The sequence below is a fragment of the Anas acuta genome, chromosome 1 (assembly GCF_963932015.1).
Source record: "Anas acuta chromosome 1, bAnaAcu1.1, whole genome shotgun sequence".
Classification (NCBI taxonomy): domain Eukaryota; kingdom Metazoa; phylum Chordata; class Aves; order Anseriformes; family Anatidae; genus Anas; species Anas acuta.
The window spans coordinates 29,999,072-30,013,221 of NC_088979.1; the positions used below are offsets into that span (position 1 = coordinate 29,999,072).

A 14,150-nucleotide genomic window follows, 5' to 3' on the forward strand; every position below is an offset into this window, starting at 1 on the left:
TGTGCTGAAGTGAGTGGGGTGAAGCCAAGGGGAGGTGTGGGAATGGGATCCATGGGAGCAGGACTTTGCACCCGTAGCCACGAAGCCCTGAGCTGGATGGGCCATTTTACTTCTGGATGCATCAGCTGGGAGGAGCGGGTCAGGCTCAGGGAGCAGTGATATGCAGAGAAAATGCATAGAGAAGCTGCAAGAGTGATCTGATCTCAGGTTGGAGGTGCTTTGTAAGGGAAACACTATCCACCTTTTGGTTTGTTCAAGGACAGCTCAGGCAAAAGCTGCACCTTCACATGAGGGTGTGTGGTGCCAGAGACTGCCTTAGCCCAGCAAGAGAAAGCACAAAGATTTTCTGTATATTATAGAAGCTTATGCAGGAAAATAATTCAAACCGGAGTTAGGATGCAAATTGTTAGTGGTGAAGATAAATCACCTTTGGAAGAACCTGCCAGGAGGTGCTGTGGGTCTCCTTCACGGGAAATTTCAAACCTAGGCTGTGTGGCAGAGATGGGCCTGCACAGCAGTCACGTGAAGTGACAAATGCTTTACAGGGGACACACGTTGGAGGGCTACAGCACTCCTTCCAGTTTTAAAAATTGGTTCTGCTTTGCTGATGATGTACCTTCCGAGGCACCAATTCAACAGCATTAAACGCTGGGGAAATACCAGGCAGGTGGTGGCCCTGGCTTATGTGCCAAACCAAAATGCCACCTCCTGCAGTCACTGCTGGGGACAAAGCACTGGGCAGGAGGGACCATTGCCCTGAGCCAGTGGGACATTTCTTAAATTCCTGCTTAAAATGCTGGGTGGACAGCAGAGGAAAATATTATCTAGCAGTGCAAACACCTCTCCTCAAAACCTGCCGTGAGACCCAGGAGAACAGATGGAGCTTCATACAGTAAGTTTGCATCCAAAGGATGAGGAGTGCTGCCTGATGTCCCGGCCAGCTCAGGGGAAATCCATCCTCAACATGTCCCATTCATCCAAAACTATAAAGGGAGCTGGGGTGATGCGCTCAGATGTAGACACTTACAGGAGAGGTGCCAAAGTGGCCTGAATCCTGCTTCTGCAGCTCCTTGCCAGGTGGAAAATGGACTTGGCTAGAAGTGGCCAAGGGCTTTTTTAAATAGCCAGCTAGCATCCCTAACAGGCAGGGCTGAGGGTGTAATAGGGATCATCCCGTGGATGTCGGTGTCTTGCACAGGTACAGGGATGGGAAGGAATTTGGGTTCACTGTGGCTGCAGTGTCTGGTGGGGCAGGAAGGGAGCAAGAACAGATTGTAGGAAGGTCACTATCCAGAAGTGCCCAGCCAAAAAAATAGACATCAGACTGAAACCAACTTAATGTTCAGTTTTGTGTCTCCTGGACTCTTGGCCTGAGAATTTGCGTGGTTCCTGGACACCTACAGGTGGTTCCCTTCCATCGTGGCAGCTCCAACCAAAAGCAAATTGGCAAAGTGGAAAGCTAGCTGCTGTGTCACTGGGCACATCTCCATCTCATGCTTCTTCTTTCTTTTCTTTCTCTCTCTCTCTCTCTTTTTTTTTTTCTTTTTTTTTTTTTTCTGGTGTCTCAGTGAACAAAAAATTTTAACCCTGACTTTCGAGATCCGCGAGATTTTTATGTCTAGTTGGTCCTATGAATATGTTAACAGCATGCAGCCGCACCAGTAGTTGAACTGTTGGAGGATTATAATCTCCCTCATATTATGATGATGTCCCTGGAGCTGCTAATTTGGCAAATCTGGGTCGTAGCAAGGATTTAGCCAAGGGTCTTTTGCTGTGCCACGCAACTCATATTACAGAATGAATGCCCTTGGAAATAAAGACTATAATCTCCAGAAAAGAGCAGTAAGCAGTTAAACAGGAGTTTAACTTCTGCACGGGGACTTGTTCTTCCTCTCCCTGGGTACACCAATGCAGATAAATAAAACCAACCTGGACCCAGACCTGATTTGAGGCCAGGTAGGGCAGCAGACCTTGCCTCCACCAGCCTGACTCAAACTGATGGAGTTATGCTGGCTGAGAGCTGCTTGGCAGTTCCTTCATGTACAAGCAGAAGAAGGACCTGAATTCACCATGCAGAGAACCAGGATGGCCGGGTGCCTCCCCACGACCTTTACAGCACCACCCAGCCCAGCAGACGTAGCCTCCAGCCTCTGACCTCCAGGTCTCTGAGGCTCTGGGTGAGAGCAGGAAGTCTTCTTCTAGGATGTCTTCTTTAGGATGTCTGAAGATGCACCCTAATGCAGCCAATATCTTGTTATTTTCTTTACAAGAAAAACATTTCTTATTTATTTTTTATTTATTTATTTATTTATTTATTTTGCAAACCCTCCCAGTGGCGACAATGACCAGAAATGCTGAGCACCTTTTGCTCATTCAGGACTTGAGGGGCAGAGTGCTTGCACCGATGATTTGTAGGCTGAAATTTACTGGTTTGAAGTGTTTGTGCAGCCACCAGCTACAGACTGGCAATAAATAAATAATAAACAGTCGGATGCCTGCAGTTACTTTGGGAACAGAGGAAAGGATACATTTAAGCAAATCAATTCGCTCGCTTGTCCGTAAGCCTGCCTGAAAATATTCTCCAAATCTCTTCCAACGCTGCAAAAATTATCTCCTCATCTACAAGTGAATGCTAAGAGCTGCGAGATCCATATTCCTCCCATCTTTAATGCTTTTGGGGGGAGGTTGTGTCGTCAGCTGTTCCGCTACTTGCAAAATCCCACTTATTTATCTGCCCGAGCCCCTTCTTTCTTCTTTTTATGTTATTTTATTGTTTTTACGCCCGGGCTCTCTGCAGTCTGGCAGAGCTGGTATTGCAGTATTGATTTAGGAGCTTGCAGTGGTGACAATCCGGTTCCAGGCTGAGACTGGTGCTGTACGTGGGCTGCTCTGTCCTGAGCAGAAACCTCACCCCCCAGAGCCGGGATCATGTTTAAAGAGAGGCAAAAGAAGAAAGGAAAACTACTTTTAGCTGCTTTGAAGAGGGGGGAAAGGATTACAAAGGCTAAATAAGCCATCTGAGTACTTAGCTAGCAATCCTAAATAGCACCCTAATAGGAAGTTCTGGCAGAGAGCTAATTAAATTAGCCTTCTTTGATTTATTAACAAGCAGAACAACACATCACACAGGATTGTCCCATGAAACAAATGTGCTTTCTGATTCCCTTGGCTGCTTCAGTGCTTTTGCCTCCTGGAAAACCTGGTCATGAGGAACCCCGTTTAATGAGACCCAGTGCCTTGAAAAGGATCCCTGCCCACCAACACAGACACACGCTGGTAACAATCCACAAAAGCATCTCATTTTCCTTGTCCTTCCCTAATTTATATATTTTTTTAATACCTAGGACAACCCAATGGCTAATTAGTCATTTCCCAGCCGCTGATACGCAGATGAATGACAAGCGAAAGCCTTCAGCATGTTTAATTATTCTGTTGATCCAGAAGCCACTTGTCCCCCTGTGCAAGTTCCTCTCCATGCGTGTGCCCTCATGCATCATGCATTTCATTATTTTGAGAAGCCAGCTCCGTGCCTTTCCACGCTCTTGCAGTTCCAGCATCCAGCAATCGCGTTCGGTGTCCAGCGGACCCGATGCAGCTGGCGTAAATCAGGGGGAATGTTGCTGACTTGGCATGGAGTTATACCAAGTTGCACCAGACCCCATACCTGATGTCTCCTATACTTTTTTTTTGGGGGGGGTGGGGGGGCGCATTGTCTGCGTGCTGGGAATGTCTCCGTTATGAAGCAGCAGAATGCAACATTTAGAAAGCATCAGAGTGATAAAAACCCAAAGCGAAGCCTGCAAATGCACAGGCGTGAATCTATTTATATAGCGAGCTCTACTTCTGCTTAACCCCTGCAAGGAGCTGCAACTCTCTCTGCATATTTGATTTTCCTCCCGGGCTGCAAAACGTAGCCTGCTCCATCTCGTTTCGCTACTTTCCAACAGTTTCGCTGGTGGGCTTCTTCCCTACCCCTTCCATTTAGCTCCGGCACGAGGGCGCTTGCTGCTAAATGAAGCCAATTAATAAATGGAGACGTTAAGCAATCAATTTCGCCTGCCTATCTCCCCAGCCTCCCGTACGCCCGGCTGTAATCGCAAGATAAATGCGATGTGCTGATGTATGGTAATGTTCAATAATACATTCTCCGCCAGGCTCAATTCATCAGGGACTTTCTGGAGGGGAGGCATTCGTTATTGGCTGTCTCCGGACCTCAAGGATAACATTCCTGTCCTTTCCATTGGCCGCCCCGCTGCTGCAAGCCTCTTCCCGTCTTGTTTTGATGATGAATATGAAGGCACGCTGAGCCGTGCCGGAGCGCAGCGCTCGCCCACCGCACTCCCTCCCCGGCCTCAAGGACTTCAGGGGCTGCCTGGCCGCTTCCCCTGCCCGCCGCCGGCAGCAGCAACGACCAAAGTTGTGATGCTTTTCTTCACCCAGTGCTTTGGGGCTGTCTTAGATCTCATCCACCTGCGGTTTCAGCACTACAAGGCGAAGAGGGTTTTCTCGGCCGCCGGGCAACTTGTCTGCGTCGTCAACCCAACGCACAGCCTGAAGGTGAGCCAAAGATGGTTTTTTTTCCCCTCTTCCCGATTTCTTCTCTCCCTAATCCCCAACCCCCCTCCCGCCGGCGTTTCTCTGCCCGGGGATTGAAATGATGCTCCGGCAGCAGAGGGAGAGTGCTGTTACCACCTCGCAGCCCTGGCGGAGGGGGTGTTTGCATTGTCCTTGCTGCAGGAGCCACTTCAGAGGGAAGGGAGAGCATCCCGCTGCTCAAAGCGGTCGCGGGAAGTCGCTGCTCCCCAAATCACCAAAGTTTCCCCGTTCCTTTCATCCCTGTGACAAGCAGGCATGTTGCGAGCCTTTGGGAAAAAAAGAGAGGAAAAAAAAAAAAAAGTTAGTTTGATGAATTAGCATTTTTTTTGTTAAAAGGGCTCTGGCACAGCCAGTGCTGCCGGTGGTGTGACAATGTGCTGCTGGTTAGCAGCAGGGAGCAGGGCAAGAGGCCCCCCACACACAGCCCAGGGGTCTCTGGCTGTTGGTCGTGCTCACTTTTGGGGCGAAAAAAAGCTGTTTTTGCTGCCGAGGGGAGGCTAAAGGCATTCCTGTGGTGTTGAAAGCCTCCTTCGTCCTTTGCAAGGTGAAGCTATTTTAAGGTGGGAGAATACATTTGCCTTAATGCAAAACTATTTATAGCCCCCATAAAACATTTCTCTCACTAGCACGGTTCTGGATTTTTACTGACAAAGTGTCAACAGCTCTGCCTATGCCAGAACACTGAGGCTTTCATGTAGCGGGGGGGGGGGGAAGAAAGTGACTGGGAGGCTTGAATTACTTTATGATGGTAGCAAAGAAACAACTTCACCAAAGTGAATCCTCTCTTGCTGGTAGCAGACCTGACTCGCAGAGCAGCTGATGCAAACTCAGGAGGGGATTTAAATCAGGAAAACTCATCTCTGGCTCTGCTTTTCTGCGCCGGGAAGTCTGCTGGTGGGGTAACTCCCGCCTCGGAGCAGCATCCCCCCGGTACAAACAGCAGCGCCCTCTAAAAAGCAGATTTCCAGAGTTATATCTGCAGGCTCAGGCAGGGAGAGGTGGTTTCCAGCACGACAGCAGCTTGGGGAGGATTTCCAGTGAGTGTTACCGGCCGGCAGGCGCTGTGAGGGGATGCTGGAGTGCAGGCTCGCCTCTGGTGTCATCACATCCTCGGCCACCACTGACATGAGCTGCTTAAAAATCCCGCAGCCCTGTCATTATCTTAAAGGGATCTGCCTGCCCAGATGGGTAAAGCACTTTGCAGAGAGACAGACCCGCCTTCCCGAGGGCACGGAGAGATTTGGTAAATGAATGCTTCTGTACTTGACCCCTTTTATGTGACTCTCCCGCTACTTTCATCTCTAATTTTAATTATGAGAAAAAAAAATATCTAAGCAGCAAATGGTTATTGAAGGTGACATTACAGTGTCTGTCGGATCAGACACCCCACAAGCACACAGAGGGGTGTCCATTGGTCTCTCCCCCGGTAACTAGGACAGGACCTGAATTTATCTGTTCACGTCCTCCCGAGTTGCAGATTCACTCCAGCAGAACCTGCAGCATTTTGCCAGGAAAAGTTGATGCTTCAGCATCAACTGTTAAACACATGGGGCTTTTCAGCACGTTAAAATCCCCGTGGCCAAGCTCTTCACTGCTGGGACTCAAAGCCCAGCAGAGAGATGAGCAGCCTCAGTACTGTTTTGGTGGCTCTTGAAAGCAGGCAGGTGGGACAATTTGACAAGAAACCTTGGTTGGAAAAATCAAAAATCAAAACTAAGGGAGCCACCTCCACATGAAGCAGTGACCCCATCTTCTCCTCCCTGGCCATAGAGAGGGGTCACCTCCAATGGGCAAAGTGTTTTGTCCAAAATTTGGTGTCACAGACCAGCCAGGTGACCCTGCTTCCACCCTGGGGTTGGACCTATCCCTCCGTGGTGGCTTGCAGTATTATGACTTCTTTGGTGTTTCAGAGTCTGTTATTTCTAGCCGGGTCATTTCATCTGTAACATTTTGTTGACAGCCCCCAAATCTATCTTAACAATTGACAAGTGGAGTGAAAACTGTATTAAGGTTTGTGGTCGATGAATACGAGCCTGCTAGGAAACGAGGGCCGGGAGCAATGTCATTCCTCTCCGTTCCCTTCAAGGCTTAAATGTTTGTGCTTACCCCAGAGCTGTGCTCTTTGTGAAGGGATCACCTTATCCTGGATTTCTGCAGTGCCCCAGTGAGGGTGCTCCGGGCTGACTTGGGTGAAAGCCCAGAGGGATGTGAACAGCAGGACCCCTGCTGCCCAGGGAGGTGCTCAGGAGGTGTGGTGGCATCCAGCTCCCACCAAGGACACCATGAGCATGCACCAAGGGATTTGGCATCAAGGAGAAGTGCCTGGTGAGCAGCAGAGGGCAGGGGAGCCCCCATCCATCCTGCACAACACAGGCTTGCAGTGCAGCCATGGCCAGTTGTCCCCACAGGACTCAAAGGAATTAATTAAGTTATGAGATGATGCATACGTGAAGGAGGGCATAAGCAGTTTAATCTTACACTTAAAAAGGTTTACAACGTGGTTTATTGGGGCAGTCTGTGTTCCAGGTGTTTTCTAAAGTCTGCGTTGAGTTAGGGGAACGGTTTGAATCCTGCCCTACCAGCTTGGCTCTGCACAGTGGCCAGCCAAATAGCGTTGTAATTCAGTTAATCCCCAGCAGCATTAAAGTGCTGTGGTGCATTATACCCCCATGAGACTTATTTATATATGTCCTCTAAGGGAGGAGACGGGCACTGAAACATGCGACTCACAACCCCCCGCCATCCTCCACCACCATCTCAGCACAGGTACAGATGCAGGGCTGGGATCTGGGGGCCTAGTGGCATTTCCCCATCTGAAACAATAAGATCCTGATAACTAGGGTGAGAGGGGCTTTGGCAGCCCCCTGAAGCCTGCAAGCCCAGGTTCCTGTCCCAGCTTGGGGGTAGGATTGTACGGATGCAGCAAGCAGCTGATGCTGGGTACTGGGAGCTCTCCCCTCCCCAAACCCACCGACCTGGAGCTCGCAGCCCCACACATGTACACCACACGGGGTCCACAGCACAGGGATCTGGTTGTAGGGTGGCACAGGCTTCCCTTCGAGCCTGTTGGAAAGCAGAGCAGCTTCAAGCTTCAGCATCAGAAACCACAAAATCTTCTGGGAGGATGCAGAGGAAGGGGAAGAGATGACGCTTCCAAAGTTTCTGTGTTAATACTTTTAATGCGTGTTAACTGGTGCTCCCTGGCATGCTACAGCTCTGGAGACCCCCCCAGCACACTTTTTCTCCATATTTCTGAGGAGGGGACACTTAGAAACTTTTCTCAGAAAGAATTGAGATTCTTAAACAACCCAAAAAATGGAGTTTAAAGGGAGCACGGCATCCCCAGTGCCTTCCTCCATCAGCACCTCTTGGCTTAGGATGGAATGGGGTAAAACTGAGAATCCTGCAGTATTTTCATGGGAAGGAGGGGCAGTCTTTGCCCAGCTTTACCCAGGACTGAGAGAGGCAGTGGGAGATGAAGACCAGCTCTTCTGGAGGTAATGAGGACCACTGCTGCCCCGCAGTGCTGGCTTGTGCCTCTCCTCCACCTGCTCTCTCTGACCATGGGAGCTACTTTTCAGCCCAAATGTGCACGTATGTGCTTTGGAAGTGAAAAGGATGGAAGTTGGGAAGTTAAACACCTTACCAGGCTGCTTGATTTTTCCTTCTTTTCAGTTTGTCTTTGTTGAGTGCCTTTTTGTCCAAGCTATTGTTGCATTCTCGTGTTGCTCATTGCTGGTAACACAAAATCCTGAAGGCAAAGATTTCCTTGTCTGTTACATAACAACCTTAATTTGGGCTTTTTTTTTTTTTCTTTTTTTTTTTCTTTCTTTCTTTTTTTTTTTTTTTTGTACTTCTGCTGAAGGAAATCATCACTAGCTTCATTGCAACTTCAAGTCTCTTATTTGTCTTTAAGCTCCTTCAAAAAAAAAAACAAAATAAAAATTCAAACATCAACTTGTTTGTTGACATCAATTTGCATATTGGCTGATGAAGTCCCATTTTAAAACAATCATCGGCAAGACAGGGAGTGCTGCAAAATTAAGAGATAGGTTGCAGTCACCACTGTCTGATCTCATTAGGAAGGAAGCCAAGTGCTCTACACGCCTGCAACTTGCTATTTTGGTGCACTGGGCAGTGGTTCCAGCAGGCAGGTCCTGCTGGTGAAGTCGTCGCCATTTGGTGTCCACCCAATGTGGGGAGCCACGATCATGATTCATTCATCAGTGCTGCAAAAAGATCTCTCTGCCTTGATTTGGTGGTGCAAAACCACCTTCAGCATCTTCCCCATGCTGCAGCAGCAAACAACTGAGCAGGACAGAGGCTTCAATTGGCTCTCACAACCCCCCACCAAGCTCTAACCCCCAGGCATCTTTGAGGACAGTGCTGTAGGTAAAATGTAGGTAAAATGGTAAAATCTCAGTGCTGCATGGGGATTTCCTGAGAATTTACTCTGGGTGACCTGCTGCTCGCAGCCACCTGCAGCACTGCTCAGCTCTCCCGCAGCGCTCTCGTCTAAGGAGGGAAGAGCACTCGGGCACTGCAGACAAATTGCCTGACACATACACGTGTACAATTTACAGCAGCTTTATTTATTTAGAGGCATTTCTGAGCACCTTATATAACATTAATGGGTTTATCTTTAGCTCTCCCTCTCCCCTTTAGTCTCAGCAACGGCAGGAAAGCATCTTCGGAGAGTGGCAGAGACCTCCAAGTGCTTTGCACATTTATTTTATTTATTTATTTTTTTAGGTAAAATTACTTGAACCAACTCTGGAAAGGGATTAATCACTTCTTTCCACACCAGATGTGGTGCTTTTAGTTCTGTTATTTTATTTATTTAGTTAGTTAGTTTTTCTAGAGCAATTTCACCCTGTGCTGAAATCCCTTTTCCTTCCAGTATGGCCTCCCCAGTAAAAAATAAAATAAAATAAATCATCTGCACAGCTCAAGTGCTGTTGCTGGTATCTTACACATGGAATATTAAGCCTCAGAGTGGTTGGAGAACTACCCACCAGCCTCTGGGAAATGCATGGCAGAGGAGAGACACGGGTCCTTGTGAATATCTTAAGCACAAGATCACACGCTCTCTCGCATCAAGTGTCAGCAGGAATGGGAAGAGAAATAGAGGGATAGAGCACAAATGAGACAGAAGAAGATGAAATCAGTAACTTCCCCTTGTGCAGAAAACAAATAAACACTTCAGACCAACAAGGAGGCGGCTGCCACGGAGCAGAAAACCACAGCAGCAGCGGGTGAAAATGTTCTTCCTCTCTCAGGGGCTGCCGTGTGGCAAATAAGCCAAATAATTAATAGGAGTGAAAATAGAGTCACTCACCACCACGTGGGGTTTGTGTAGGGCAGCAGGGACAAGGGGACAGCTGAGGTTACCTTCACGTTGAAATGTAACCAAGGGTGCAGTATTGGGAGCCCGATCCCAATTGGAAAGGGGGGCACCAGGCTGGTCAGGAGGCTGGGGCACAGCATGGAGGAGGAGAGGCTGAGAGGACCAGGCTTGTTCAGCCTGGAGAAGGAAAAGGAATTTCAGTCTACAATTAACTAATCGAACCATATAGAGAAGGCAGAGCCAGTCTTTTCCCAGAGATTCAGGTTGGGGGGACAGGAAGGACCAGATATAAGCCAAAACAAGAGATATTTTGACTAGATACGAGGGGAAAAGGCTTTCCCATGGGAGAGTGTGCCACTAGCACAGGCTGCCCAGAGGGTCTCTGCCACCTCCATTCTTGGATATTTTAAAAATTTGATGGGGCAAAGCCCTGAGCATCTTGACATAGCTTGGACACACAGTGCCCAGAGGTCCTTTCCAATCTGAACTGTTCTGACCCTACAGTCCTACGTAAAAACAGAGCTTGGTGCACAAGGAAAGGTACAGCATTACAAGGGTCCCAAGGGCAGTCTTCAATGTTTGCATCAGCAACAATCAAGACAAAGTGTGGGAAATATATGAAAATAAAGAAGACAGGAGACAGACTGATACATGGGAGGTACTCGGGAATCCAAGGGTCAGCACAGATGACTGGCACTGGTGGAAGACGATTGAGCTGTATCAGTTACATAAGTATCTGACAATTTAAACTCATCTTCTAAATCCTTACAGTAGTCCGAAGCTCAGGGATATTAGCAGTTAATGGAATTAACCTGGATTGAGAAGAGGGTCACCGTGGCAGGCAAACAGTGGCAAAAGAGAGTAAGATATATTTCAAAATATGCTTTGGGATAAGCACCCACATTGGTAATTACAAGCAATATGAAATAAATCCTGAAGGAGAGAGGACAGACTGTTCAACATCTATCTGCAAAGGCTTCGAACCCTGGCACAACAGTAAACATGTTCCTAAAGAGCACTGAGAGACTACCGTGGAGCAAATAATCCCCTCAGCCAAATCTGCCTTTCATTCTCCTTATGGGATGGTTGCCAGCAGAACAAACTTTCCCCGGGTTTATTCAATTAACTGCTTCATGATTACTTTCCCCCTCCAGCAGGATCCCTAATGCTTCAGACCTGCTTTTTGGTGCGTGAGTTGTGTTAATTAGCTGTGCAAAGAGGTACAGAGCAGAGGGGCTGTGTAGGTAGTGTGGTTTCCTTTCCCTGCCTGGATTTTGGGCTTGCTCACAGAATCACAGCATGGTTAGGATTGGAAGGGACCTCTTGTCCACCCTCCTACTCCAGCAGTGCCCCCAGCACAGGGTGGCCAGGGCCCCGTGCAGGCGCCTTGTGCCGCTCTCCCAGGAGGAGCCCCCCCAGCCTCTCTGGGCAGCCTGGGCCAGTGTTCCCAGTAGTCATTATGTGGCCAGAGGTTTGTCTCACTCATATAATTTCCTCTCTGCTATCATTATGGCAAATGTTTTGTTGGGACCGCTTTACCCCTGGTAAGTCAAGTGGTATCCCCCATAAATAGCTATCTCAAGGCATGCACACAGGCTTAGACCTCTCGTTATGTAGGCTTTTGGGACTGTGTGCAAAGACATTTTTCATAGCCACATGCCAACATCAGTGGAATTCAAACACAAAGAGGACAGCAATACAGCACAAGCACCTTCCTTGCAAACAGAGGTGTCTTTACTTGCAGGCAATTCACGGCTATGCCCACGCTGAGATTTAAAGTGTTGCAGGAAAACAGATAGAAACACTCATAGGAATTCACAATGGCTTCATCTGGTTTGTCCCATAGAAGCAAACAGGAAGCTTTCTTCCAGATGCAATTCCTGCCTGGAATCTCCCAAGTCTAATTCATACGGGAAATAATGCAGCTTTAAAAATAAATGAAACTTTTCCTGTGTTTCTTCTGTCGCAGAAAATGTTTCAAAAAGGCGACTCAAAAATGTTAAGGTCATGCAAGGTTGCACAAACATAACCACTGGTTTGTAAATAACTGATTATAAAGGCTGAATTTTCTTTCAGGCTGTTGGTAAAAGATGAAAGCACTATCGCAAAACAGATCTGAAGCCAGCTTAATCTCCAGCAGCTTCACAAGGCAATTGGAGATAATTTAGTGTTGCAGCTAAACACAAGCTTACTGGGGAGGCATTTCTTAATAATTTTTAAGCTTTAAATGTTTTTTCTCTTTTTTTTTTTTTTTTTTTACTTTTCTTTTTTCAATAATAAGCCAGTGATTAGGAAAAAAACATCCTAGTTCACAGATAAATCCAGGCTGTATCTGGGCATTTTGCTTTGTGCTGCTTTAACTAAAGCAACTTTAATTTGCCGGAGACCAATCAACAGCCTATAGCAAAGAGAACGCAGTTTGATGAAGCAGATGTTGGGGAAGGAAGACCTTTTCTTTACTCACTCGTAGGGAAAATTAATTGACGCCGAAAGCAAAATTTCAGCATTTTTTGTAATAGTAACTTTTGCTTCTTGACTTTTACAGCACAGAAGAAACTTGCAGATCAAGTAGCTTCTGTTCTGCTTTCCACAAAAAAAAAAAAAAAGGGGGGGGGGGGGGCTTGATGCTCGGATCAGAAGTTTGCTGTTCTCTGCCATCAGGTGGGAGGTTTGGGATGGAAGACAAAATACTTGAATCCTCTGCTATAGGTTTAGCTTCTGTATGTGTGCGAGGGGCCCATCTGCAAAACCAGCCCTGTTGCCATAAATACTGTGAAGCTGCTGATGCTTTTGGTGTCAATGAGGCTGGGGTGTGTGCTCCTCCAATCTCACAGTGGAGCTGTAAATATGTAAGGCTCAAAATGTGGATGCTGAAGCTTAATAGTAGCCACTTAAGTTTATTATTTTGTTCATTAATCACTTAATGATGATCATAGCCTGTGTGACCTTGAGTCACAAAGCTAGCCCTAGCCTTATCTAGCAAGGAATTAGCGATCCCTATTATCATTTTTGGAGGCGAGAATATTTTATACTTCTGGAGATCAAATTCTTAAAGACTTCTTAAATTAATTCTTCAAAATAAGTCTTTAAGACTGACAATACCTGCCTTCATGTTCATGTATCTTATATAATAACAGTAAAAAGTTAGAAGCCCATTTAAGACATCTTCTTGTACTTAAGAGAGAGCTTTAAAGCATATTAAGCAATTCATGTGTTTTGCAGTGACTCTTCAGCAATAATACATTTTAATCATTATGGAAATTAAATAATCTCAGTTTGGCAGGCTGGAGAAATGAGCTGACAGGAACATTGTGCAGTTCAGCAAAAGCAAATGCTGAGACCTGTACCTGGAGAGAAGAAATCTCATGTACTAGTAGATGCTGGGAGCCAGATGGCTGGAAGTGATGTTTGCAGGAAAGGTATCAGGGATCATGGTAGACACCGTCCCTGGGGGTGTTCAAGGAAAGGTTGGACGTGGTGCTTAGGGACATGGTTTAGTGGGTCATGCTGATGGTAGGGGGTGGTTGGACCAGATGATCTTGGAGGGCTTTTCAAACCTAAATGATTCTATGGTTCTGTGTTACACTGATGAGCGGCTAGAGTCTGAGCTGGAAAACGTCATGTGGAACATGTGGAACAAGGTGGATAAGGCTGAAATTTGAAAGGTCCTGTAGTTTTACCACCTAACCTAACCCACAGAAGTGGCCTCAAAGAAAGCTGGAGAGGGACTCTATCAGGGAGTGTAGTGATGGAACAAGGAATAACAGCTTTGAAGAAACAGAGAGGAGGTTTAGATTAGGTATGATGAGAGGAAGAAATTCACTTAAAGCACAAACTGCACATGGGAATTAGGGCTGAAGATGCATCTTGCTTCTGTTCTTTCCCATAAATTAATTTTAATTACCTAAAAAACAGTGTTAAAAATAAACCCAGGGCACAGGATGGGTGGTGGAGGGCAGTCCCTGTGGCTGAGGGGCAGCCTTTCTCTCAGGCAACCCAAGTACCCTGGGGGACCCAGCCCCAGAAAAGGGGTCTTCAGCCCCCCAACCATCTTCCTTCTTCCACGTGAGGGCATCTTCCAGGCATAGCCATAAAGCTGATGGCAGCGTTGGACCCACTCATGGAAATGAACCCTACTCGTCACGCAGGCCCCATCCCAAGCATTAGCTTGGAGCTGCCAGACAACATGGACATCCCGCAGGCTCAC

At 47.2% G+C, this 14,150-nt stretch overlaps 1 protein-coding gene across 1 annotated transcript in view; it reads left to right on the forward strand.

Annotated features, from left to right (window-relative positions):
• Positions 1-3,828: 3,828 nt before the first annotated feature.
• Positions 3,829-14,150, forward strand: part of SIAH3 (siah E3 ubiquitin protein ligase family member 3) — a 43,727-nt gene continuing 33,405 nt past the window's right edge. The window contains exon 1 of the mRNA XM_068675064.1: positions 3,829-4,557. Coding sequence (XP_068531165.1) covers positions 4,123-4,557 — 435 coding nt within the window. The 5' untranslated portion in view covers positions 3,829-4,122. The remainder of the gene's footprint in view (positions 4,558-14,150) is intronic.